Source organism: Manis pentadactyla, chromosome 8 (genome assembly GCF_030020395.1).
Source record: "Manis pentadactyla isolate mManPen7 chromosome 8, mManPen7.hap1, whole genome shotgun sequence".
Lineage (NCBI taxonomy): Eukaryota > Metazoa > Chordata > Mammalia > Pholidota > Manidae > Manis > Manis pentadactyla.
The window spans coordinates 4,162,257-4,189,582 of record NC_080026.1 but is presented as its reverse complement, the minus strand read 5'-3'; the positions used below and the strand labels follow the sequence as shown (position 1 = coordinate 4,189,582).

Genomic DNA, 27,326 nt, shown 5'->3' with positions numbered 1-27,326 from the left:
GACATAATAAAGATCAGAGAAGAAATAAATAAAATTGAGAAGAATAAAACAATAGCAAAAATCAATGAAACCAAGAGCTGGTTCTTCGAGAAAATAAACAAAATAGATAAGCCTCTAGCCAGACTTATTAAGAAGAAAAGAGAGTCAACACAAATCAACAGTATCAGAAACGAGAAAGGAAAAATCACGACGGACCCCACGGAAATGCAAAGAATTATTGGAGAATACTATGAAAACCTATATGCTAACAAGCTGGGAAACCTAGGAGAAATGGACAACTTCCTAGAAAAATATAACCTTCCAAGATTGACCCAGGAAGAAACAGAAAATCTAAACAGACCAATTACCAGCAACGAAATTGAAGAGGTAATCAAAAAACTACCAAAGAACAAAACCCCCGGGCCAGATGGATTTACCTCGGAATTTTATCAGACATACAGGGAAGACATAATACCCATTCTCCTTAAAGTTTTCCAAAAAATAGAGAAGGAGGGGATACTCCCAAACTCATTCTATGAAGCTAACATCACCCTAATACCAAAACCAGGCAAAGACCCCACCAAAAAAGAAAACTACAGACCAATATCCCTGATGAACGTAGATGCAAAAATACTCAACAAAATATTAGCAAACCGAATTCAAAAATACATCAAAAGGATCATACACCATGACCAAGTGGGATTCATTCCAGGGATGCAAGGATGGTACAACATTCGAAAGTCCATCAACATCATCCACCACATCAACAAAAAGAAAGACAAAAACCACATGATCATCTCCATAGATGCTGAAAAAGCATTTGACAAAGTTCAACATCCATTCATGTTAAAAACTCTCAGCAAAATGGGAATAGAGGGCAAGTACCTCAACATAATAAAGGCCATCTATGATAAACCCACAGCCAACATTATATTGAACAGCGAGAAGCTGAAAGCATTTCCTCTGAGATCGGGAACTAGACAGGGATGCCCACTCTCTCCACTGTTATTTAACATAGTACTGGAGGTCCTAGCCACGGCAATCAGACAAAATAAAGAAATACAAGGAATCCAGATTGGTAAAGAAGAAGTTAAACTGTCACTATTTGCAGATGACATGATACTGTACATAAAAAACCCTAAAGACTCCACCCCAAAACTACTAGAACTGATATTGGAATACAGCAAAGTTGCAGGATACAAAATCAACACACAGAAATCTGTGGCTTTCCTATATACTAACAATGAACCAACAGAGAGAGAAATCAGGAAAACAACTCCATTCACAATTGCATCAAAAAAAATAAAATACCTAGGAATAAACCTAACCAAAGAAGTGAAAGACTTATACTCTGAAAACTACAAGTCACTCTTAAGAGAAATTAAAGGGGACACTAACAGATGGAAACTCATCCCATGCTCGTGGCTAGGAAGAATTAATATCGTTAAAATGGCCATCCTGCCCAAAGCAATATACAGATTTGATGCAATCCCTATGAAACTACCAGCAACATTCTTCAATGAACTGGAACAAATAATTCAAAAATTCATATGGAAACACCAAAGACCCCGAATAGCCAAAGCAATCCTGAGAAAGAAGAATAAAGTAGGGGGGATCTCACTCCCCAACTTCAAGCTCTACTATAAAGCCATAGTAATCAAGACAATTTGGTACTGGCACAAGAGCAGAGCCACAGACCAATGGAACAGACTAGAGAATCCAGACATTAACCCAGACATATATGGTCAATTAATATTTGATAAAGGAGCCATGGACATACAATGGCGAAATGACAGTCTCTTCAACAGGTGGTGCTGGCAAAACTGGACAGCTACATGTAGGAGAATGAAACTGGACCATTGTCTAACCCCATATACAAAAGTAAACTCAAAATGGATCAAAGACCTGAATGTAAGCCATGAAACCATTAAACTCCTGGAAGAAAACATAGGCGAAAACCTCTTAGACATAAACATGAGTGACCTCTTCTTGAACATATCTCCCCGGGCAAGGAAAACAACAGCAAAAATGAGTAAGTGGGACTATATTAAGCTGAAAAGCTTCTGTACAGCAAAAGACACCATCAATAGAACAAGAAGGATCCCTACAGTATGGGAGAATATATTTGAAAATGACACATCCGATAAAGGCTTGACGTCCAGAATATATAAGGAGCTCTCACGCCTCAACAAACAAAAAACAAATAACCCAATTAAAAAATGGGCAGAGGAACTGAACAGACAGTTCTCCAAAAAAGAAATACAGATGGCCAACAGACACATGAAAAGATGCTCCACATCGCTAATTATCAGAGAAATGCAAATTAAAACTACAATGAGGTATCACCTCACACCAGTAAGGATGGCTGCCATCCAAAAGACAAACAACAACAAATGTTGGCGAGGCTGTGGAGAAAGGGGAACCCTCCTACACTGCTGGTGGGAATGTAAGTTAGTTCAACCATTGTGGAAAGCAGTATGGAGGTACATCAAAATGCTCAAAACAGACTTACCATTTGACCCAGGAATTGCACTCCTAGGAATTTACCCTAAGAATGCAGCAATCAAGTTTGAGAAAGACAGATGCACCCCTATGTTTATTGCAGCACTATTTACAATAGCCAAGAATTGGAAGCAACCTAAATGTCCATCAATACATGAATGGATAAAGAAGATGTGGTACATATACACAATGGAATACTACTCAGCTATAAGAAAAGGGCAAATCCAATCATTTGCAGCAACATGGATGGAGCTGGAGGGTATTATGCTCAGTGAAACAAGCCAAGCGGAGAAAGAGAAATACCAAATGATTTCACTTATCTGTGGAATATAAGAACAAAGGAAAAACTGAAGGAACAAAACAGCAGCAGAATCACAGAACTCAAGAATGGACTAACAGGTACCAAAGGGAAAGGGACTGGGGAGGATGGGTGGGTAGGGAGGGATAAGGGGGGGAGAAGTAGGGGGGTATTAAGATTAACATGCATGGGGGGGTAGGAGAAAAGGGAGGGCTGTACAACACAGAGAAGGCAAGTAGTGATTCTACAACATTTTGCTATGCTGATGGACACTGACTGTAAAGGGGTTTATAGGGGAGACCTGGTATAGGGGAGAGCCTAGTAAACATAATATTCGTCATGTAAGTGTAGATTAGTGATAGCAAAAAAAAAAAAAAAAAAAAGAAAAAAAGGGCAGTTCCTGTGTGGTAACCTCCAACGAGTTCTACACAAGGGTATAAAGGGCATATAAAAGTGTAGGCAAAGGGTCTGTTTGTGTTTATACAGAGGATCAAAGCCTAATTGGGCTACCCCGAAAATGAACTAAGATATGATATGAAAAAGAACTTCCAACATCTGCACCCTCTGGAAGACTCATGCCAGAAGATGATCATCAAAAAACCCCAACAAAGATCCACGCACTGCTACAGCTGTAGATGCACTCATCCCACCAGTTCCTGGACCTGCCATGGGAATGAGGAAGGAGATATCTAAGCTGGCCTGTGCATACAGTAAAACAACAAATTTGACTGGATCTATACTGTTGGAACTCAACCAAGAATTTGGAGAAGTGCAAATTGTAGCGCTCCAAAGTCTTACAACTACAAACTATTTATTGTTAAAAGAACATATGGCATGTGAACAGTCCCCAGGAATGGGTTGTTTTAATTTGTCTGATTTCTCTCAGACTGTTCAAGTTCATTTGGACAATATCCACCATATCATAGATAAGTTTTCACAAATGCCTAAGGTGCCTAACTGGTTTTCTTGGTTTCACTGCAGATGGCTGGTAATTACAGGTATGCTTTGGTTATGTAACTATACTCCTATTATGTTAATGTGTGTGTGCAATTTAAGTAGTAGCTTAAAACCTATACATGCTGAAGTTACTCTACAAGAAGATATATCAAAGAAATAATCAATCTTCCCATGTTTTCTTCCGCCTGCTACTTCTATAGCTTTTCTTCTTCCTTCCTAATTACAACCCTTAAATAGAATTCGTGCCTCATATCAAATTTACCGAGTATCATAATTCTTCCAAGTGGTAAAGATACCTCAAGACAAATGCTGGGCATAGAAGCCACAGGGCATAAATATGCAAAGAAGTAAAAAGCTAACTTTTTCAAACAATAAGGCTTCTCTCTCACTTACCAACTTCACATTTCCCTGTATGGCCCCGGAAGATGACTGGTTAGCCAGAGACGGGTAAGATTCCTCAAGGGAGGAACAACCTAAGACAGGCACAGTCGCAGGGGGGCCATCAGGTGAGAAATTGGGGATCAACAGAGGTGAGGCTTAGAACCTCACCCCCCCGTTCTGAGAGAAATCTTCTGCATACGTGGATGTTTTATTGCCCTGGTCTAGCTTGGATTAACACATAGTCTACAGGCACACACCTGATCATCTACATGTGCTCTCTTACAACACTAAACTATGTTTTCTACCTTTATCTTGTATCTACTTACCACTTCAGCATTTTATTAAAAATAATAATAATAAAGAGAGAAATGTGGTATCCACATATAAATCAAGTATAAAAACCAAATCAGTATTCATATTTGAACTGACTGTTTATAGTTCATAATGTATGAGCAAAACCAAAAGTTTCTGTGATGACTGCCCTTGTACTGTTCACTATGTAACTTATTCATTATGTAAGAATTTGTTCTACATGTAAAAACTTGTTTGTTATGCCTCAGAAGATTGGAGACTGACAAAAATTAGGCTTGGGGTGGAATAATGATTGTGCATTGAGCATTGACTCCCCTATACAGAATTTTATTGTCGTTAACAACCATTTGATCAATAAATATGAGAGATGCACTCACAAAAAAAAAAAAAAAAAAAAAGGACAGACTTCCAATGGTAAAATAAATTAGTAACCGGGATGTAATGTATAGCATAAGGAATATAGTCAAGATATTGTAACAGCCTGGTAGGGTGATAGCTGGAACCTAGAATTATGTATATAAATGTTCTACCACTGTGTTGTACACTTGAAACTCATGTAATGTAATACTGTGTGTCAACTACCCTTCAATAAAAAATAATTATTTAAAAAAAAAAAAAAAAAAAAAAAAGAAAATATAATCACTAAGAGAGTCCAAGTGGGAAATTCTGCAACATGCAAAACCAACAAAGAATATACTACCAGTGTACATAAAGAATGACCATAAATCCAGAAGGAAAAAATTAAACCACCCAAACCCTTCAATAGGCACATCACAAAAAGAGAGTACCTGAATTTCCATAAACACACAAAATGGTGCTTAACTTCATCTCTGATTAAGGAAATACAAAGTTAAGACCATAATGGAGAGTGACATCAGCAAAAATAGCCGAGTGAGGAGCTCTGAAAATTCACCCCTCCATAAAAGCAGCCAAAAAATGAGCAAAAAGTAGGATCAACTTTTTCAGAACTCTGGAAATTAACCAAAGGCTTGCAGCAACCCAAGGTGCATGTATAAGTCAACAAAAATGGTTGAATGTCGGGAAGAACAGTGAGCTCTATGGTGTTTTAAACTGACCTTTCTCCCATTCTCCTGCTCCCCATCAGCCTCAAAAAAATAACAGCCTGAATTCCCATACTGGAGGAGAACAAGTCTGGAGGTCTTTCCGAGCTTCATTCCCAAAGTGGAGTCGTTATTTGACCTAACTGGTGGTTCCCTGCAAGCTTGTACTGTAACGGCCTGTCTCTATTCACTCTCACTTGAACCTGCCCAACGCTAAAAGCCTCTTCTTCACAGATGTGTTCATGTGTTAAGCTTCCTGAGGCTCTCTGAGGTACAACACCAAAAATCTCAAAAGGAAAAACTGAAGAATGAGATGTCCCTAGGAAGCTTTGAAAGGAAAAGACATACTCTTGGGAATATAGAAGGCAGGTACACATGCAAGGCTCTGAGCACGCTCAGGGCTATGCGCACCATCAAGGCAAGCCTAAGAAAGCCCAAGCTCTCACCTCTGCCTCTTCTTGCAGCCGGAAATGACAGCTAAGTTGAGCTGTAAGCTGCCTTACTGACTGCTGAGGATGTGCCCCAACATGCACCCAGTGGTTTTTGGCAAAGACTGGCAGTCTCACTGGTTGTGAGCACTTAGGATCTCTGTCCGATTTTAGCTGACCACTAAGCTAACCAGGCAGACAAAAAATACAGATTTCACAGACCTAATTCAGGAGGCACAAAAAAACAGCTAGTACAACAAGCAGTGACAACAAACTTGGGGGGGGAATCTGATGTCCAGAGTTGTCACACTATTATTTGAAATCTTTAGTTTTCAACAAAAATGAAGAGGCATGCAAAAACAGAGGATTCATATAAAACAAGGAAAAAAGCAGTCAATAGAAACTGTACTTGTGGAGCCCCAGACATTGGACTTATAAGACAAAGACTTTAAACCAGGTCTTTTAAATATGGTCAAATAGCCAAAAGAAACCATCCCTAGCAGAACTAAAGAAAGTATGAGAATGTTTCAAAAATTAGAGAATACTAATAAAGAGGCAATAGTCATACAAAAGAACTGCACAGAAAATATGGAATTGAGAAATACATTAGCTGAAGGAAAAATTCACTAGAAGGGTTCAACCAAATGTTTGATAAGGCAGAAAAAAGAATCAGGTCAACAGAAGATAGTTCAATTGACATGATTTAGTCTGAGGAGCAAAAAAATGAATAAAAATAAATAGAACCTCAGACCTTTGGGAATACCATCAAATATACCAACATACATATAATGGGAGTCCCAAGAGGAGAAAGGGACAGAAAGAAGAGTTAAATAAATAAAAAACTTCCCAAGTTTGATGAGAAACATTAATCTACACATCCAAAAATGAACTCCAAGTAGGGTAAACTCAAAAGAGACCAACACCTAGATGCACCATAATCAAACGAACTATCAAGATAGAGAACCTTGAAACGAGCAAGAGACAGTGACTTGTCAGACAAGGCATCTTGTCACAGGCCTCACCCTCATGTCATCTCAAGATAGCAGCTGATTTCTCACCAGAAGCCATAGAGGCCAGCAGGCTGCAGAACAATATATTCAAAGTGCTGAAAGAAAAAACTGTCGAGCACAAATGTTATATTCAGAAAAACTTTTCTTCAAAACCATGAAGAAATGTACACATTCTCTGAGAGTCTGTGGTGCCAAAGCCATCATACCAGAAATACTAAAGGGAGACCTGGTCGAAAGGAAAGGACACCCCAACTCAAATCCACATGAAGAAATAAAAGGGTATGTAGGTAAATAAAAAAGACAGTATCAATGCATTTCTTGTTTGGAACTCCTTTAATTTAAAAGAACAACTACAAAAAAGTAATAATTATAAATCTGTGTTGATGGATATTTAATGTATAAACATGTAAATTGTACCATAATAACTGTGGGGAAGCAGAGCTATATAGGAATAGGGTTTTTGAATACTACTGAAATTAACTTGTTATTAATTTTACTAGACTGTCATAAAGTGTTACTGATAATCACCAGGACAATTAAGAAAATAACTAAAAAATATATAGTAAAAGAAAAAGGGAATTAAAATGCCTATTTAACATAGAAGAATGTAGTACAAAAAAAAAAGTAATGTAGGAATTGAAAAACATAAGACAGATGACTTCTAGGAAAACAAATAGGAAATGGCAGATGTAAATCCCACCTCAGTAATAATTACATTAAATGTAAATGGATTAAACTCTCCAACTGAAAGCCACATGGGATACCAGCTTACATCTACCAAATTAACATACTGACAGTAAGTATTGGTCAAAACATGGAGCAACAGGAATTCTTACACTGCTGATGGGAGTATAAATTACAAATACTTTAAGAAGCTGGAATCATCTAGTAAAGATAAAGATACACATATCTGATAATCCAGCAATTCCACTTGTAGTTGTACACCCAGCTGAAATATGTGTAAACATGCACCAAGACTTGTGCATGAATGGTCACAGCAGCACTACCCATGAAGACAAAAACAGGAAACAACCCAAAGGCAGAACAGATAAATAAAACTAGTACCATTATTCACAACAAACATGGATGAGTCTCACAAACATGATGTCAAGCAGAAGTAAGATTCAGTCGAGAACATCTTACATAATCCTATTGAGATACAGAGAAAAAAGAGACAAAACTAGGGAGTATTCAAAGACACATGCTCACATAGTAATTCTATAAAGAAAAGCAATGGGTGATTACCACGAAGTCAGGGTAGAGAAGAAGGGTGCCTTTGTCAGAGAAGAAGAGAGGCTTCTGGGATGCTAGTAACGTCCTATTTCTTGAATTAGCTGGTGGTATATGGGTATTTTTTTCTTTGTGGTAATTGAATACATATGAGTATGTATGTATTTGTACATTTTTGTTTTGTACACTTTTCTTTATGGGTGCTATATAGCACAAAGTTTTAAAAATGTTTAAGGTAGATATAAGAAAAACAAAGTATGTGAGACTAAAACACGCTATAATCTCACCCCTGAAAACTGGTTAGGATCAATAAACAATGATTCAGCTAAACTTCTTTAAAAATAACATAGTTTCTGATTGTAGAAAAAAGGACAAATTATGATGCTCTACTCTATATGGTGAACCCTGAGCTAGGTAGTTCTTAAGAAGAGAAACAGATCGATCCTACCAGGCAGAGAAGCAAATGTATCAGGTTAGTCTAGGTACAAAATTAAAAGGTAACGGTCCAGAGGCAGCATCCTCCTTCCCTTTCCCTTCCAAGCCAACTCCAGGCCTCTGACATTTTTCACTAGGTCTTCTCTTGAGGACAGATAAAAATGTCACATACACATACACACAATTTCTTCCCATGAAGAAACAAAACACTGTCCAACTGGAAGAGAAAACTAAGAAGCAAATAACACTTCATTTTCAACACAACATTTTATGTGCATCACTGAAAGTGTTAACCAAAAATATAGCCACTTACTTGGTCAAGATTTGAAAGGCTGTTGGGATCCTGACTCAGACCTTGGTACTGTCCCCTAAGTCTGTCACCAGCAGCTATTTTCCTAAACTTCTTCAGATCAACGACATACAGTGCACTGGATAGAGAAGATCAATTTGTTACAACCATGGATTATGACAGAAAAAGTAGCCCCACTGAATGATGGGACAGGTCACTAGGCAAACATGCTGGCTTCTCTTTGAAGAGGTAAGCGAGGCCCCACAGTGGAACTCAGGGTCAGTATGTGCTACTTCGAAGATGCCTAAGGAAGAACATTACAGAACGTGCACTCTGTCACACAGGCTCACTCTGTCACTCTTCCTCACTTGACTGCCTTCCAAACAAAAGCATCTCCAACAAAAGAAGGTTTCAGGCAAATGTCAACAGATTAGGTAATAAAAGCTATAGTAACTGATAAATAACAATTAGTCAGATATCCTGAAGATGTCTTCTATGTTGAAGGGAAAAAAGCCCTAATGTTACTTTATGTTCTTGGTCCAGAAGAACTGTATTAATACTGACATCACATGCCCAACATTTCTGTGTGTGTTGCCTCCTACAGGCCCCCTACCTCCAAATCTTCCAAGCACACTGGGCCCAGAGAAGATAATGTAAGTGTTCATTAGAAAAGCAACAAATGCATACACCGTTTGATCCAGGGGTCCTAGGAATTTATCTTGTAGACTTGAAATATACAAAAGAGTGTATTTACTCACTGCAACATTGTATATCTTAGCAAAAGACCAAATATCACACTTACTGGAATAATATGTGGGTATGAAGAAGGTCCCTACATAGTGGTATAGCCAGAACTACTTGAGATGCTAAGCACTGAAAGCAAGGCACAGAGCCGTAAACAGGATGGCCTGTTTTGTGTAAAGAAGATGTCATGTCTTGTAGGAATTAAGACACTGGAGGGCATTCAGCAGATGAACAGATTTTCTGCTGTGGGAGTGGTAACAGGATAGAGAGACAGGATTGGGAAGACTTTATTCACTGTACACAATTTTTACTTCTGAGTCATATTACCTATTCACAATTTTAAATACACAAAATTAACTTGAAAGCCAGTGAATTGGTACCTGATATGATACTTTCGCCCAGCTAAATGGCTGGCCCAGTACCCCGATTTCCAGAACCTGTAGCCGTCCATTTCTCTTCGGCTGTCACAGAAGGGAGTATAACCGTAAGGCGCGCCATCCAAGCTGAGGTCTCTTAACTCTTTCAGATCTGTTCGCACAATCTGGACAAAAGCAGATCACACATCACTGCTCAGCAACCCTGCACAGGGGCCTCGCTGAAGGCATCAGGAGGGGCAGGTCAGCGGGTACTGGCACAAGTGCCAGAGGCAGGCCCAGGGAGCCTGAGTGCCGCCTGCCCTCACTACCACGTGATGCTTAGCCTAGTGCTCGGCACACAGTATCCTAACTATTCAAAAAGAGTAGAAATAAAACAAGTTTACGTTGCTTAGCACCCCCCGTGACTCAGGTTCTTCTTCTGTAAAATGGACATTCTCACAGGTTGCTGGGAGGATTCCATAAATTGACACATGGACAGAAGTGGAATGCCTACACACAGGAAGCGCTCACTAAGGATTAAGGGTGCTTCTATTAGAATCAGGAGAGTATGCTTTGAGTTGACCTGGTAGTGACGTAAGTGAGCCTGGTGAGAGGGAATTGCAAAGAATGTGGATGAAGGCTTTGTCCAAATGACTTTTGCACACATGCTAGCACTTCCACTCAGATGCCTAACTCAGGCTTCAGCCAATTCAAGTAAGGGGAAAGCTGTAAAGTAGAAGTAAATCTACACTTTTTGAGTTTGCATGCTATAAAATTGCACTGTGTTCCTTTTAATTAAATCAAACCTCGACAGCAGGAAGAATATCTATCTGTTCCTGGTAAGTCCCATACTGTCAAGGCTGGGCAACTGCACAATTTGAGCTTCCTCTCTTACCCACATCAGTACTTTTGGGCAAATAACTGGAGATAATGGCAAGCATTGTTCAACCTCAACTTCCCAATTTTAGTCTGCATGTTAAATGAATTAAAAATAAGATATAAAACTGCATACACAATGTAATCACAACTATTGAAAGGGACCCAGGAAAAAAAAAGATGAAAAGGAGATACAAAAATGCAAACTTAAAAAGTGACCTTTCCATATATTCTAAATACTGTAAAATAAGCATATATTCCCATAACTAATGCCTTTACTACAACGGTTGAATCTGGCCTCTGAGAGCTAACCTGATCAGCATCCACAAACAGGAACTTGTCCACAACGAGCGGGAAGAGCACATCCAGGAAGAGGATCTTGTAACCCCAGATGATGCGCTGCTTCTCAGTCTGCTGATGAAGCCACCGGGGCCACTTGTACTGAACAAGCTCATACTGGAAATTGTATTCATTTGCCATATAAGGTATAAATTCCTAAGACATAAATACAGAGAAAACCAAAGTCTCAACTCTTCAGGACATAAGTCAACCACCAAGATCATGGCACAAGAGAAGCACATTTACCCTAACAGTGGTCTGACATAGAACTGTGACTCTGACTAATGTGACTACATAAAAGACACAAATGTTTATCAAATCCCCGCTTCTTTATAACTTCTGTTCACCACATGAAATGACAACTCGGGCCACGAAGGCTTTCGGATAACCAATACATGTGCATGTAAGGGAAATGAGCTTTAATTCCATTTGTCTAAACTTCCTTGCAGGAGAATGTTTTTTTGAGGTTGACTTTAAGCCTCTCACAGATCTAACCCAGGGAATGACAGGCAAACCCAAATATTCCAAACAAATCTGCTGCCATTAAGTCTTTCAGGTTCCAAATACAAGTACCTTCAGGGGACCAGAAATTAATCACATATCTAGCAGAGATATCACTGAACACAGTTGCATAACAATGTCTATAGAATAACGGCAAAAGAGACAAACAAATCAGTTCAGATGACAAATACTGGTATAAATAAAGAAGAAAGCTTTCCAAGTGCACTTTCCACTTTGCAGGGATGAAGCATGACTTCCACAGGTCACTGGGCAGTCGCTCCCAGCAGAACAAACCACCCCCTCGCCGGGCGGCGGCACTAAACTTCCCAGGAAACCGCAGCAGGCCCACTCCGAGGGGGGCGCGTCCGCGCATCAGAACAAAGACATGGGCTCTCCTTCATGTTATCCAAACTTCAAACAGGTATTAATTTTGTGTTCAGTTCTATAACAACTATCCCCCCCAAAGAGACCATTCTGGAGGAATTATCAACATAAAATATGCAAATGAGTTAGGGTAGCCATATGAAAGGGAATGTTAAAAACTATACAGACAACATAGAAATAGTAAAAAGTATACTGCACATACTTCCTTAATAAGAATATTTTCCTTTTCATGGGAAAACAAACCTTAAATGTGGGGGACAAATAATTCTTCAAGAACCAGAATTTCACAGGAGTTTTGGTATTCTTCAGGACTGATAGCATCATTATGCTGTCAAACAAAAGCAAATCATAATTTTTTAATGCTTTTTCATCACAACAAAATCAAACAGAGTCCATCACAGGACTGCTTAATGTTCTTCGTGCCAGTTCTAACCAACAGCTCACTTAGGCAGAGGGCACCTTAGTAATGGAAAGACACACTCACTTACTCTTATAAAGTTAGCACTGCATGGAAGAGAGGCAGTGTTTCTCACCCATAAAAATATATCTGACAAACGCAAATGACTTAATTATGTTCCATCCTGAATCATCTGCTCACGACCTGATGCACTGACGATGGTGCAAATGAACAGTGGGGTTGTGGTTAAGTGACCACAGCCCTCTCCCAGGAAAGCCTGCAGGAGGTCACAGCAGCTCCGTGTGACCGCGCTGCCTCCCGCAGCCTGACCCGGGAGGCCTGTGGGGAGGTGAGCCAGGAGAGGCAAGGGGATGGCAAAGGGGCTTCACTTCCAGGACTCCCTACTTGGAAGACAATCCAGAACAAATCCTGAGTCAAGGAATCGAATTAAGTTCAGTTCTTGCTAACACCTGACAGTACTACTTTCTTTAGGTCAGATGTGATTTCTTGGAAACAGGAGGGCTAAACAGGAGTAAAGTGGCACTTCGCTGCTCATCACTGATGTGTAGTGGCAAGCTAAGTCAGAAGAACCCTGGCATCAGGAAGTCACTCACAGCCAAGCCCTGGCCCCGGATCCCTGGAGACCTCCTTGCCTCTGGCTGTGACCTCACGCCAGTCCCTGCACCCAGTGAGTCTCAGTCTGTCTACTAAACAGCTGTTTTCATAAAAGAACTACAATCCCTCCTCACTCTAAAATCCTATGGATCGTTAGAAGGCAGGTCCATGGTCCTAGTCCACTTATTCTCTATGCTAACCTCCTAACTTCTGGTTTAAGCAATGCTTGGTGGCCAATTAAACACCACTACTTAAAATACATGCACAGTGATATTAACAGCTTATACCTTTGTAATATCCACACAGATGTATCTACTATACAGCTCGACTTCATGAGGTTAGCATCTCAAAACAAACACAATTGTGTATGTAACCTACTCACAATCCTCAGAGGGCCTCAAAACACACAGGAGTGTAACAGGCAGAATCCCATAAAATACTGACTCTCTAAATAAAAATACTGTGACAAATTCATTCATACACACTGAAATAATCCACATGACTAACCGAAGAAATCTTTCATAGAGATGACCAGATGCAACGGAGAAAATGTTAATTATGTCATCTTTATCCTGTTTCACTTCCTCAGTCTTCTGTCCGCCGGAAAAGCCCCTGTAATAATCAAGGTAAAAACAAGAACACTTGAAATGCCGGTACAGAGCCACAGCCTGTGAGGGGAGAGGTGAAGGGACTGTGCTTCCCACTCTGTCCCTTCCCTGGGGGGCGACGCAGAGGGGGCAGCACAAGGCCAGCAAACGGCCACAGGAACGAGAAGGATGCTGCCTGCAGGGTGCTGTGCTGTGCAGGAGACTGAACCCAGGCTCGTCTACAGAGTCCATCAGTGCCACGTGACGTGCACAGCGCCATCATCACTCCGCTCTCCAGAGGGTGGGCACAGCCCACGGGAGCCCAGGCGCCCGGGAGAGAAACAGTGGCACCGTGGGGGCTGTCGGCCTCGCTCGGTCAACAGGGGACAGGCTACACAGAGCAGAGTCTGAAAGGCCCAGGCAGGGTTATTATACCAAAAAGAAGGGAGGGATGGTGCTTACATCTCAATTTTTCCTTAGAAGTATTAGTTCATGAAGCCAATTTACCATTTGAAGGAGTCCCAAAATCCAGACTCATTCTCATTAGTTCCATCACTCAGCAAGTCCTCATTCACCATGTCTGCCTTCTTCTGAACCTGCAATCACACGTGATGAATCTTATTCCTCTCACTGGCTTTCACAGCGTTAGAGTGACTTTCCCCGGATGTACAGGGTGAGGCTGTCAGCAATGCAGAACAACTCCCCGCGAGCCAGTCCGACCCACCCAGCATCAGGATTAATTGATGGGGTGTCTTCATCACATCATATCAAAACCTTGGGTGAGGAGATGCAACCTCTTTTAATTAGACAGCAACAGTTTTCAGTTTGAAACATGGGCAAAGAACCTCAAATTCAACTGTAGAGAAAACAGAGTCTGAGCAAAAAGAGAAGCACAATTTCTCAAGCTAGCAGCTAGTTGTAGGGGAAGCACAGCCCACGTGACCTATCAGGAAGGAGGCATTCCATGCCACAGGCTTTTTTCAGGATTTACTAGTACAAAGAATCATCTCTACAGTTTACGGATCATTTTTCTGCTCAACCTTATGTAGTCAGCTTTAGATTTTACTGTGTGCAGTGATTATTTATCCTATGACATCTTTTACTTGAATTTAAGGCACTAATAACTGCAAAGTTCTGAGAACTGAGAAAGTGAAGGTGAGAAGAAATTAAATAGGGCTACCAGTTACTGTTGTTGAAATTTTCACTGGCATTCTCTCCAATTTTCTGAGAATGAAGTCATCAATAAGAATGTGAATTGTGGCTATAAAAGCAACACAGTATCTATATGAAAGAGTAAAGGAGATTTTCATACTCCTCAATAAGACTATCCAAAAGGTACAATCTCTCAGCAGAAGGAAGCCACAAACACATATTTACAAAATACATTTTGCATTTAAAACAGTATTTTTATAAATGCTACAATAAAACTCCAAAGATGAAGTAAAGTCTTGGGCTGGTTTCTGCCCCCCGCCCCAGCTTTACTGAGATATAACTGATATCAAAGTGCACAGTGTGATGATTTGATATACATGTACACTGTGAAATGATTAACACAATAATAGCATTATTATCAGAGTTAACGTATCCATTATCTCACATAGTTTGGGGCTGGTTCAAAGATACAAATCTTTAGGTAATTGTTTCTGACTATGAGAATATGTTACTTTTACCAACTATGAAAGAGTGACTGCCTTAATACATAAAACTCACCTTCACTTTAATAATTTTACTCTTAAAGTTGTTGAGAACCACCACCACCTCATCGGCATCAGGTGGAGAATCTGTACCATCGTGGCTGAGAGAGAAAAGAAAGAGGATAAGATGGACATTACAAATCACCGTGCAGTAAATACTCTGACATCCATCTGCCACATTATCATCTTTATCACAAAGGAGTTTTTCAGAACAAATGATTTTCTCACAACCTGCCCTTTCAAGCTAACACAGATGCACTTGTAAAAATCTCTGTCCCTTAAACACTGAGCGTGGCAAGCAGTTCCTTCCTGAGCTCACACTTCCTTCCTGAGCCCCTCTTTCAGTTACCTTTCAGAGAGCCAGGGGCTCCTAGACCAGCAAGCCCACGATGAGTGTGAGCACCGTATGTACCCACAGGGTCTGAGCGAGCACCGCGCCCTCAGTAAGGGAGCGCCAGGGCAGCGGCCGCTCTGCCCGTCACCACACGCAGCACTTACACTCACGGGCAAGTAGCAGAGCGTGATTCTACCTCAGAGTTTCAGAAAGGCATCTACTCTAATCTGCCCAGGCACACAGTCAGCTGAGCCCAGGCCCTATTCAATCCGGTGTCCACACTATGGAGAAAGAACTGTATAACAAGTTCTATTTGCAGGTAAATGGGGCAGAGGAGGAAAATTTTTAAATATTATTTCCTACTAAGCAAGTAAAATGTCTAAAATTTCCAGTCACCAAGTTTCAAGGTATTAATTGCAGACAGCCATGATAAAATATGTATCTTCTGAATTCAGAGAGCAGAGTCCTCAGGCAAGGGTGAGACAGTGCTAGGGAACACGGAACACTGCAGAGACTGGGGGATTCCATGGGAGACACCGAGGGAAGAGCCCCAAACAGGGAGAGGCGCACAGAGGGGACAGACTTAGGAGGGCAACAGATAAAGTCCTCATGACAGAGTAAAATTCTGTAAAACCGTATTTGGGGAAAATATTATTTAGAGGACAACGTACTATTTACATTGAAGATGTTACTACAGTGCAAAACCCTTCTATTCCTGGGTAACAAACATGTAGTGACCCACACTGAGCTCACGTGCCAGTAAGATCCTCTGGGGCTAAGATGAGGACTCGACAAGAGGGTGCTTTAGATACACTCCCATGGAGATCATTCACTAAAAACACAGACAGGGAGGGTGTCTTTTCACACAGTCTAAAACTAATTTCAATTGTGTTAAACAGAATTTAGACCTACCTCCTTAAAAGGCAGTACAATTTTTTTAAACTGAGTCATTTGTAGCAAACTCTTGAAGCAAAGCCTGCTCCTCAAGTGCTTCCCCTTCACCGACTGGGAAGCCAGTGCCGGCCCCGGGCTTCGCCACCAAGGCTGACACACACACTGTGTGCGCAGCTCACTCGGGCTTGAGCAGTATCCTGTCTGGGTAGAAAAGTCTGACTGTTCTGTTCTTTTCCCCTTTCTTGGAATGACTCAATTTCTCATCTGCCCATGGGTTCACAGTGACAGGTGATTTGACTCGGAGATACTGTTAACACAAAGGAACGACTGACGACTGACAACTACAATTCTTCTTAAAAGTTTATACCACTTACTATCCAATTATTTCCAGACAATTATGCCATACTTAGTTTCCTGGAAAAGCACTGTTTTAACACACATACAATTATAAATTAAACTCTATTCCCGGGCTAACAGCCAGTGCAGTGATCAATTCGAGAGGTTCTGAAGAAATGCACCGCATCACTTAGTCTTACCTATAGATCCTATAAATATCTTCAGAACGTCCCCTCCTTAGTCTGAGAATCCAAGCGCCTGGGTTGGCTTTTAACTGAAAGTAGCCCTGGAACAGAAGGAAAGACAATTTTACTTTTCTTTGAAACATCAAAACACTGTTTCTAAGGTTCAGTTATTTCTTTTTCTGAAATATCAGTCAGACCTATATTTTAAATAGGATAGTTCATCAGGGCCCTCCAAAAAAAAAAAAAAACACTACACATTAGAAACACTAACAAAACGCAGGCCAGTCAAGCCAAGAGGTCTGCCCTTGAGCTGTGCTTCAGTGGGAATCAGTGTGTGATGTGTGAATAAGCTGCTAACCTCCAAAGAAGGAAAAACCCTCTCAGCTCATAAGCAGTGCGTTTTCAGGGGTCTATGCATTACAGCAGAATATTCTACCATGGGTCCTTTAAGTTGACACACAATTCCAATATACAAGTGTAACTAAACTTCAGGTTTTCATATTGACCAAAGTCAGTCAATTATGAATTTTCACCTCACTCATGTCCAGAAGGCTAACTGCCCAGCATGTGGCAGGCTGACTATTTACCAGGTTGGCCATAACGATGGTGTCCACAGTGACGGGCTGGGCTGAGGTTCCCAGTGTAAACTGCAGTCCGCGTGGGGGCTGGCCTGTGGTAATGTCATAGCAGTGACCTTCTAGTAAGAGGTACTCCAGCTCGTACTCGGCAGCCACCACGCTGTCCACCTACAATACCGAAATTAAATCACCTGATGACTACTCAGCAATCAGAAACAAACTGCTGGTACATGCAGCACGGATGAACTACAACAGCACCACGCACAGCGAAGGAAGCCAGACACAAAGGCTACATGTATATATGTCAGCTCACATGTTTAAGAAACTCAGGAAAAGGCAAAACCACAGTGACGAAGCACATCAGCCATTGCCTAGGGCCAAGGAGGGGGTACCTGCCAACGGGCAAAGGGGAACTTTCTGGGGTGACAGAAATGCTCCGGATCGGCACTGCGCTGGTGGTTACCAACTGTATACAATTTAAAAAACTAGGTGGGTTCAAAAAGAGTCAGGAAAAAGGAAAGAAGAACGATAAAGAGGTTATTCTGAAAGTATAGATGAAAGGAGACTGACCTAGGAAGGAAGTATGGGAAAAAGCATATAAGCAGCTGCCCAACAGCTCTAAGAGAAAGAACGGAGAAGATCTACATGAGAAAACAGAGCAACAATGAGAAACATCAGAGAAACATCAGAGAAAAATGCAAATTCCTGGCCTTTAGCTAAAAATATAGCTGTTCTAAATGCAAATGTCCAAAATGTATTCAATGGCTCCATAATGGCATAAAACCATTCATGTTATATACCAACTGCCTAAATTAACTGATTCCCAGCAGAAAATATTGTATAACTGCCAGATCTTGGGGCAGCTTGGCTTTAGCTAAATAATGAGTTTCTATCCCAGGCTTCAGACCTGGCTATCTAACACTAATACTGCACTATTTGGAGCTTAATATGTTACTGCAACACTAAATTCTAAAATATACTGAGAGCCAAGAGGTAAACCTCCACATGCTCACAAGTCTCAGGCTCTGCATCGTCAGTGAATGCAGAGAAACTGGAGGAAGCCTAAGAAAGGGCAGCAAAAACTGAAGATACGAAGAAACCTGCTTGGTCACTGATTCTGTACTTCCTCACACTGTACCTGAGAGCTTTTTGTGGCTATTTTATAATCTCTTCAATAAAAGCCGGTTCCTCATGGGCAAAGGTTCTATTTCCTACATGTTAAAAATACAGTGGATAGGACTGGGGTGGACAATATGTCAAGTATGTACACACACACTCCCCCCTAACTTAGCACCAAAGGGAATCTTCTTAAAGAAAGTAGAGTTATTTAACCTAATGAAAAGAAGGCTGAGAAGTCTTTTGGTTACTATCTTCAATTTCCTGGCTTCTCATTTCCCAAGAAGATAGAACCAGGAAACAGGTTTCAATTATAGCAGGAGACAGCAAACACAGAGGCAAAGGCCTAAAAAGGAAGGGGGTGTGAGATGCTCTAAATTCCTTGAAAGACCAGACCATGTCTTTTAATCCTGTTAATCCACTCAGCTGAATGCAGAGAGTGAGGCCTGTGAAGACATCAGCAAGATCATACCGTGAGCCCTCTACTGAAAATGGGCTGGCACAAAAGGGTCATCACTGGCCTCAGGGTCAAAACACATTCACATGGGAATAAATGAAACACAGAACGGAAAAACAGAGAAGAATCAAGGAAACCAAAAACCAGTTCCTCAAAAATATTAACAAATTGACAAACATTTAGCTAAACTGACTGGAAAAAAAAGAGAACAGTTAACTACTGAAATCAGCAAGGAAAAAGGAAACACTACTAAGCTTAAAGGCTTTAAGAAAATGCTATGAACAACCGTATACCAACAAATTAGTTAACCTGGATATAATGGATCAAATTCTAAGAGACACAAACTCCAGAGACTGACTCAAGATGAAACAGAAAATCTAAATAGATCTACAACAAGAGAGTGAATTAGTAATTTTACAATTTCCCAACTAGGCAAGGGAATTAAATAAAAGACATCGGGAAAGAAAGAAGTAAAACTACTTCTATTTTGACATGATCTTGCATGGGCTTGTATACTAAGAACTACACATTACTATAAGAAATTAAAGACCTACATAAATGGAAAGACATACCATATTCATGGATCAGAACACTTAATACTGTTAAGATGGCAATATTCCCCAAACTGATCTAGGGATTTAATGTAATCCCTATCAAAGTCCCAGCAGCCTTTTCTACAGATATTAACAGGCTGACTCCAAACAGCAAAGAACCCAGAATAGCCAGATCTTGAAAAAGAAGAACAAAATTGGAAGACTCACACTTAGCAATTTCAAAACTCACTATAAAGATACAGTAAATAAGACAGCATGGTATTGGCCTAAAGACAGACACGTGGATCAATGGACTAGAGCTGAGAACTTAGAATTAAACCTTCACAGTTAGGGTTAACTGATCTTCAACATAAGTACCAAGACATTCAATGGGGAAAAGAACAATCTTTTCAACAAATGGTGCTGGCACAACTGGATATCCACCCACAAAGAATAAAACTGGAACCCTACATCACACCATATACCAAAAACTAACTCAAAAGGAATCAAAGACCTAAATGTAAGAATTTAAAAGTTTGAATGTCTTAGAAGAACACACTGTGACCTGGAATTAAACAATGGTTTCTTAGGTACAACACCAAAAGTACAAGCAACAAAAGAAAAAATGCAGACTTCATCAAGTTTAACAACGTTTGTATTTCAAAGGACATTGTCCAGTAAGAGAGAAGATATCCCACAGACTGGAAGAAATTATTTGCCAATTATATATTTGATAAGGGACTTGTATCCAGAATATAGAAATAACTCTCACAATTCAGCAATAAAAAGACATGCAAATTTTTAAAAATAGGCAAAGGGTTTGAATAGACATTTCTCCCAAGACAATATACAAATGGCCAATAAACACATGAAAAAATGCCCATGATTTGTCATTAGGGCAGAATGGAAAATGGTGCAGCGACTTTGGAAAACACCTTGGCAGTCCCTCAAAAGGTTAAACACAGGATTACCATATGACCCAGTAATTCCACTCCTATTATCACATGACCCAGCAATTCCACTCCTAATGGAAATAAAAGTGCATCTACAAGAATTTGTACATCAATGCTCATAGAAGCATTATTCATGGTAGTCAAAAAGTAGAAACAACCCAAATGTTTAATGGATAAATAAAACGTGGTGTACCTATATAATGGAATATTATCTGTCAATAAAAAGGAACTAAGTACTAACACATGCTACATGATGAATCTTGGAAATAATTTAAGAAGCCAGTCACAAAAATATATGATTCAATTTAGATAAAATATCAGAACAGACAAGTCCACAGAGACAGAAAGTAGGTAAGTGGTTGCCAGGAGCTGGGGGCTAGGGAGTAACTGCTATGGGTATGGAGTTTCTTTAGGGGTGAGGAAAACATTCTAAAACTAGATAGTAATGATGCTTGCAACATTCTGTGAATACATGAAAATTACTGGATCGTATACTTCAGAAGGGTGAATTTATGGCATGTGACATAGATCTCAATGAGGCTGTTATTTTTTTTTAAACACAACTGTGTCTGAACATTGACATCTCAGAGGCCTGCCTCAATTGTGATCCAGTCAGAGACACCACCATCACATCTTGAACAGGTTTATACATGATATCATACTTGAAATCAATGATGTTCTTACCTCTTCTAAATAAATATTATCAAGATCATACGGTGTTCTGACAGACTCCACCATCCAGCCCTCGGGGGTGTTTAAATTCAGAGTGAACAGAGGAGACTGTGGCATATCCAAAAACTTTGCTATTGGACCCTTAGCAAAGTTGTTGTCTGAGGTGAAAGAAATCTCTGGTTCTAAGACATAACGGTAAAAGCTGAAAGTGAAAAGAAAAATGTGAGTTTTTTAAAAATACAACCACAGTGCTTGAGTTTACAGGCATCCACACAGGTACGCAGTGGGCTGAATCTAAAGCACACTGGATTTGGTCGGGCACCTGCCAGGCTGGGAAGGCTTCCTAAGCCACCTCTTGCCCTGATTATACCTCCTGGGTTGCGGCAGAGGCAAGAGAAGACCAAGAAGGAGAGCACAGAGGGGAGGCCACCCCTCCCTGTGCTGCTCGGGAGCGGGGCGGGGGGCGGGGCAGGGGCGGCAAGCGTCCCGAGCTTTGGCCCCCTTCAGTGAGGAAAAGGCATGTTTCTCTCAAAAACAAAGTCCTAAATGTTGATGGCGTTCTCAGCAAGCCCTGAGACACTGCATGTAAGAGTTTAAATGTTCTCCTACACAAGGACAGTGGGAGAAGCCGGGAACACTTTTCTCACTTTCAAACACTATTTCAGTTCACTTAGAATACAACTGAGGGAACACAGCACATTTACAAGTTAGGAATTTCCCAGAGCCCCCAAATATGCTACACTATTACTATTTACTGCTTTCAACATAACTTTTTCCAAGCTCAGACAGTATACAACTAAGCCTGCCTTCCTTTTCAAGATAGATGAAAATAAGCCTCAGCAAGCTTCCTCTGATGCACATATTCCAACTTAAAATTTCATCTTAAAGAAGAGCATCTAAAGTACAGACAAGTTTCTTTCTGTGCCATAGCACATTTTTAACTAACCAGGTAAATTTAATAGCTACATTCATCCTAATGTTCTAAAATTAGGGAAATACATATATTTTTTTTTTTCTGACAAGAAAAAGCACAGGTGCCAGGAGCCTGCGTTAATGCCACCTAAAGGGTCCACACCCACACTAAGTTCTTAGAACTTCTGACTGGAGCAGAAATCTAACAAAACTGAACATACAGTAAATGATCTTGTCAAACATAACATCCACACATAAACCCATCTGATCCGTAACATTCACTATCAGCTTTCAGATTCAGTACAACTTTTACAATTGTTGATTTCTTAACCAGCTTGTTTTACCTTTTCAAAGGCATGTCAGAAAGTTTAGATTGGCAGTTCATAAATACTCTCAGATTCATGTTGATCAGCTGAGTTAGAACCTGAAAAAGAACAAAGCCAGTGAGGAAAACTTTTTCTTATAGGGAAACTGACTGATACTTGAGACAAAGTATTTAGTTTCTCTTCAGAAATCTATCACCTGACACTGAGGTCAGGGAGAGAACATACCTCAGTATGTCAAGAAAAGATATCAAGATAAAACCTTCACAATGTCTACATTGCAGAAATTTCTGGAATCACAATGGATGCACTACCTAAATCACACATACATAGTATCTCCCTTGGCCAACAGCACTGGACGCAGCCTACTGCGAATCACTGCTCCCCACACGTGTGGTGAATCACCCGATAGATAACAGATAGCTGACTACACAAGGAGAATTTTAAACCTTCATCAGTGTGGCTTACATTCCATAGTAAGGAAAAAAACATGCAAAATACCCACAAAAAAGGCTAGTTGATTATACTTTAAACTTGAACATAAAAAAAAATTGAGAAAACTGTTTGGCAGAGCTCTTTTGAACTTGCTTTAAACTCTTAACACCTCATGCCTGGAAAACAGGATGTAAAAACAACACATGTGGGGTGGAAGATGGCGGCATGAATAGAGCAGCAGAAATCTCCTCCCAAAACCACATATATCTATGAAAATATAACAAAGACAACCCTTCCTAGAATAAAGACCAGAGGACACGGGACAATATCCAGACCACATCCACACCTGAGAGAACCCAGCGCCTCGCGAAGGGGGTAAGATACAAGCCCCGGCCCCGCGGGAGCCGAGCGCCCCTCCCCCCAGCTCCCGGCGGGAGAAGAGCAGGCAGAGCGGGAGGGAGACGGAGCCCAGGACTGCCGAGCACCCAGCCCCCGCCATCCGGGCCAGAGCACAGGCACAGTACGTGCGCAGAGGGCCCTGGATGCTAGGGAAACAGGGCAGCAAGAACAGTGAGCAGGCACTGGAGGCCGGGCGCCGGAGGACATAAGAAAAGCGCGTGACCATTTTATATTTTTTGCTTTTTTGCTGTTTTGTATGGCGAGCGCTTTTTGGAAGTCTTAAAGGGATAGGGACCCCAATACTAGGGAAACAGGGCAGCAAGACCGGTGAGCAGAGGCCTGAGGCTGGCACTGGAGAATAAAGAAAAACGAGCGACCACCTTTTTTTTTTAATTAAAAAAACTTTTTTTTTATTTTTTTTTTTGGTGGTCGTTTTGTTTTGGCGGGTGCTTTTTGGAAGTCTTAAAGGGGCAGGGCGGGACACTTAATCCAGAGGTAGGGAATCCGGGGATCTCTGGGCACCCTAACCCCTGGGCTGCAGGGAGCAGGGAGGCCCCTTACGGAGATAAATAGCCTCCCAGCAGCTCCTGCTGCACCGCGACTCCACCATTTTGGAGTAGCTGCCCGAGCCAGGCCACGCCCACAGCAACAGCGGAGATTAACTCCATAGCAGCCGGGCAGGAAGCAGAAGCCCTGTCTGCGCGCAGCTGCGCAGCACAAGCCACTAGAGGCCGCTGTTCTCCCAGGAGAGGAGGGCCACAAACCAACAAGAAAGGAAGTCCTTCCAGCCGTCACTCGTCCCAGTTCTGCAGACTATTCCTATCACCATGAAAAGGCAAAGCTACAGGCAGACAAAGATCACAGAGACAACACCAGAGAAGGAGACAGACCTAACCAGTCTTCCTGACAAAGAATTCAAAATAAGAATCATAAACATGCTGACAGAGATGCAGAGAAATACGCAAGAGAAGTGGGATGAAGTCCGGAGGGAGATCACAGATGCCAGAAAGGAGATCGCAGAAATGAAACAAACTCTGGAAGGGTTTATAAGCAGAATGGATAGGATGCAAGAGGCCATTGATGGAATTGAAATCAGAGAACAGGAACGCATAGAAGCTGACATAGAGAGAGACAAAAGGATCTCCAGGAATGAAACAATATTAAGAGAACTGTGTGACCAATCCAAAAGGAACAATATCCGTATTATAGGGGTACCAGAAGAAGAAGAGAGAGGAAAAGAGATGGAAAGTATCTTAGAAGAAATAATTGCTGAAAACTTCCCCAAACTGGGGGAGGAAATAATCGAACAGACCACGGAAATACACAGAACCCCCAACAGAAAGGATCCAAGAAGGACACCACCAAGACACATAATAATTAAAATGGCAAAGATCAAGGACAAGGAAAGAGTTTTAAAGGCAGCTACAGAGAAAAAGGTCACCTATAAAGGGAAACCCATCAGTCTAACATCAGATTTCTCAACAGAAACCCTACAGGCCAGAAGAGAATGGCATGATATATATAATACAATGAAACAGAAGGGCCTTGAAGCAAGGATACTGTATCCAGCACGACTATCATTCAAATATGGCGGTGGGATTAAACAATTCCCAGACAAAAAGCTGAGGGAATTCGCTTTCCAAAAACCACCTCTACAGAACATCTTACAGGGACTGCTCTAGATGGGAGCACTCCTAGAAAGAGCACAGCACAAAACAACCAACATATGAAGAATCGAGGAGGAGGAACAAGAAGGGAGAGAAGAAAAGAATCTCCAGACAGTGTATATAACAGCTCAATAAGCGAGCTAAGTTAGGCAGTAAGATACTAAAGAGGCTAACCTTGAACCTTTGGTAACCACGAATTTAAAGCCTGCAATGGCAATAAGTACATATCTTTCAATAGTCACCCTAAATGTTAATGGGTTGAATGCACCAATCAAAAGACACAGAGTAATAGAATGGATAAAAAAGCAAGACCCATCTATATGCTGCTTACAAGAAACTCACCTCAAACCCAAAGACATGTACAGACTAAAAGTCAAGGGATGGAAAAACATATTTCAAGCAAACAACAGTGAGAAGAAAGCAGGGGTTGCAGTACTAATATCAGACAAAATAGATTTCAAAACAAAGGAAGTAACAAGAGATAAAGAAGGACACTACATAATGATAAAGGGCTCAGTCAAACAAGAGGATATAACCATTCTAAATATATATGCACCCAACACAGGAGCACCAGCATATGTGAAACAAATACTAACAGAACTAAAGGGGGATATAGACTGCAATGCATTCATTCTAGGAGACTTCAACACACCACTCACCCCAAAGGATAGATCCACTGGGCAGAAAATAAGTAAGGACACGGAAGCACTGAACAACACAGTAGAGCAGATGGACCTAATAGACATCTATAGAACTCTACATCCAAAAGCAGCGGGATATACATTCTTCTCAAGTGCACATGGAACATTCTCCAGAATAGAACACATACTAGGCCACAAAAAGAGCCTCAGAAAATTCCAAAAGATTGACATCCTACCAACCAACTTTTCAGACCACAAAGGCATAAAACTAGAAATAAACTGTACAAAGAAAGCAAAGAGGCTCACAAACACATGGAGGCTTAACAACACGCTCCTAAATAATCAATGGATCAATGACCAAATCAAAATGGAGATCCAGCAATATATGGAAACAAATGACAACAACAACACTAAGCCCCAACTTCTGTGGGACACAGCAAAAGCAGTCTTAAGAGGAAAGTACACAGCAATCCAAGCATATTTAAAAAAGGAAGAGCAATCCCAAATGAATGGTCTAATGTCACAATTATCGAAATTGGAAAAAGAAGAACAGATGAGGCCTAAGGTCAGCAGAAGGAGGGACATAATAAAGATCAGAGAAGAAATAAATAAAATTGAGAAGAATAAAACAGTAGCAAAAATCAATGAAACCAAGAGCTGGTTCTTCGAGAAAATAAACAAAATAGATAAGCCTCTAGCCAGACTTATTAAGAAGAAAAGAGAGTCAACACAAATCAACAGTATCAGAAACGAGAAAGGAAAAATCACGATGGACCCCACAGAAATGCAAAGAATTATTGGAGAATACTATGAAAACCTATATGCTAACAAGCTGGGAAACCTAGGAGAAATGGACAACTTCCTAGAAAAATATAACCTTCCAAGATTGACCCAGGAAGAAACAGAAAATCTAAACAGACCAATTACCAGCAATGAAATTGAAGCGCTAATCAAAAAACTACCAAAGAACAAAACCCCTGGGCCAGATGGATTTACCTCGGAATTTTATCAGACATACAGGGAAGACATAATACCCATTCTCCTTAAAGTTTTCCAAAAAATAGAGGAGGAGGGGATACTCCCAAACTCATTCTATGAAGCTAACATCACCCTAATACCAAAACCAGGCAAAGACCCCACCAAAAAAGAAAACTACAGACCAATATCCCTGATGAACGTAGATGCAAAAATACTCAACAAAATATTAGCAAACCGAATTCAAAAATACATCAAAAGGATTGTACACCATGACCAAGTGGGATTCATCCCAGGGATGCAAGGATGGTACAACATTCGAAAGTCCATCAACATCATCCACCACATCAACAAAAGGAAAGACAAAAACCACATGATCATCTCCATAGATGCTGAAAAAGCATTTGACAAAGTTCAACATCCATTCATGTTAAAAACTCTCAGCAAAATGGGAATAGAGGGCAAGTACCTCAACATAATAAAGGCCATCTATGAAAAACCCACAGCCAACATTATATTGAACAGCAAGAAGCTGAAAGCA

General features: G+C 40.7%; 1 protein-coding gene across 5 annotated transcripts in view; it reads right to left on the bottom strand.

Moving 5' to 3' along the window:
- Positions 1 to 27,326, bottom strand: part of UGGT1 (UDP-glucose glycoprotein glucosyltransferase 1) — a 133,458-nt gene that overhangs the window by 11,752 nt on the left and 94,380 nt on the right. For 4 of the 5 annotated variants that reach the window (XR_005024612.2, XR_005024611.2, XM_036884354.2 and 1 more), the window contains 11 exons: positions 22,690 to 22,769; positions 21,446 to 21,635; positions 17,712 to 17,870; positions 17,140 to 17,225; positions 15,392 to 15,476; positions 14,189 to 14,277; positions 13,602 to 13,706; positions 12,326 to 12,410; positions 11,171 to 11,353; positions 10,007 to 10,167; positions 8,907 to 9,021 (listed from right to left, as the gene is read on the bottom strand). Coding sequence is in view for 2 of the 5 variants with exons in the window: in XM_036884354.2 (XP_036740249.2) it covers positions 8,907 to 9,021; positions 10,007 to 10,167; positions 11,171 to 11,353; positions 12,326 to 12,410; positions 13,602 to 13,706; positions 14,189 to 14,277; positions 15,392 to 15,476; positions 17,140 to 17,225; positions 17,712 to 17,870; positions 21,446 to 21,635; positions 22,690 to 22,769 (1,338 nt within the window). In the remaining 3 variants the exon portion in view is untranslated. The remainder of the gene's footprint in view (positions 1 to 8,906; positions 9,022 to 10,006; positions 10,168 to 11,170; positions 11,354 to 12,325; positions 12,411 to 13,601; positions 13,707 to 14,188; positions 14,278 to 15,391; positions 15,477 to 17,139; positions 17,226 to 17,711; positions 17,871 to 21,445; positions 21,636 to 22,689; positions 22,770 to 27,326) is intronic. The other variant, XR_005024613.2, reaches the window with a different exon arrangement.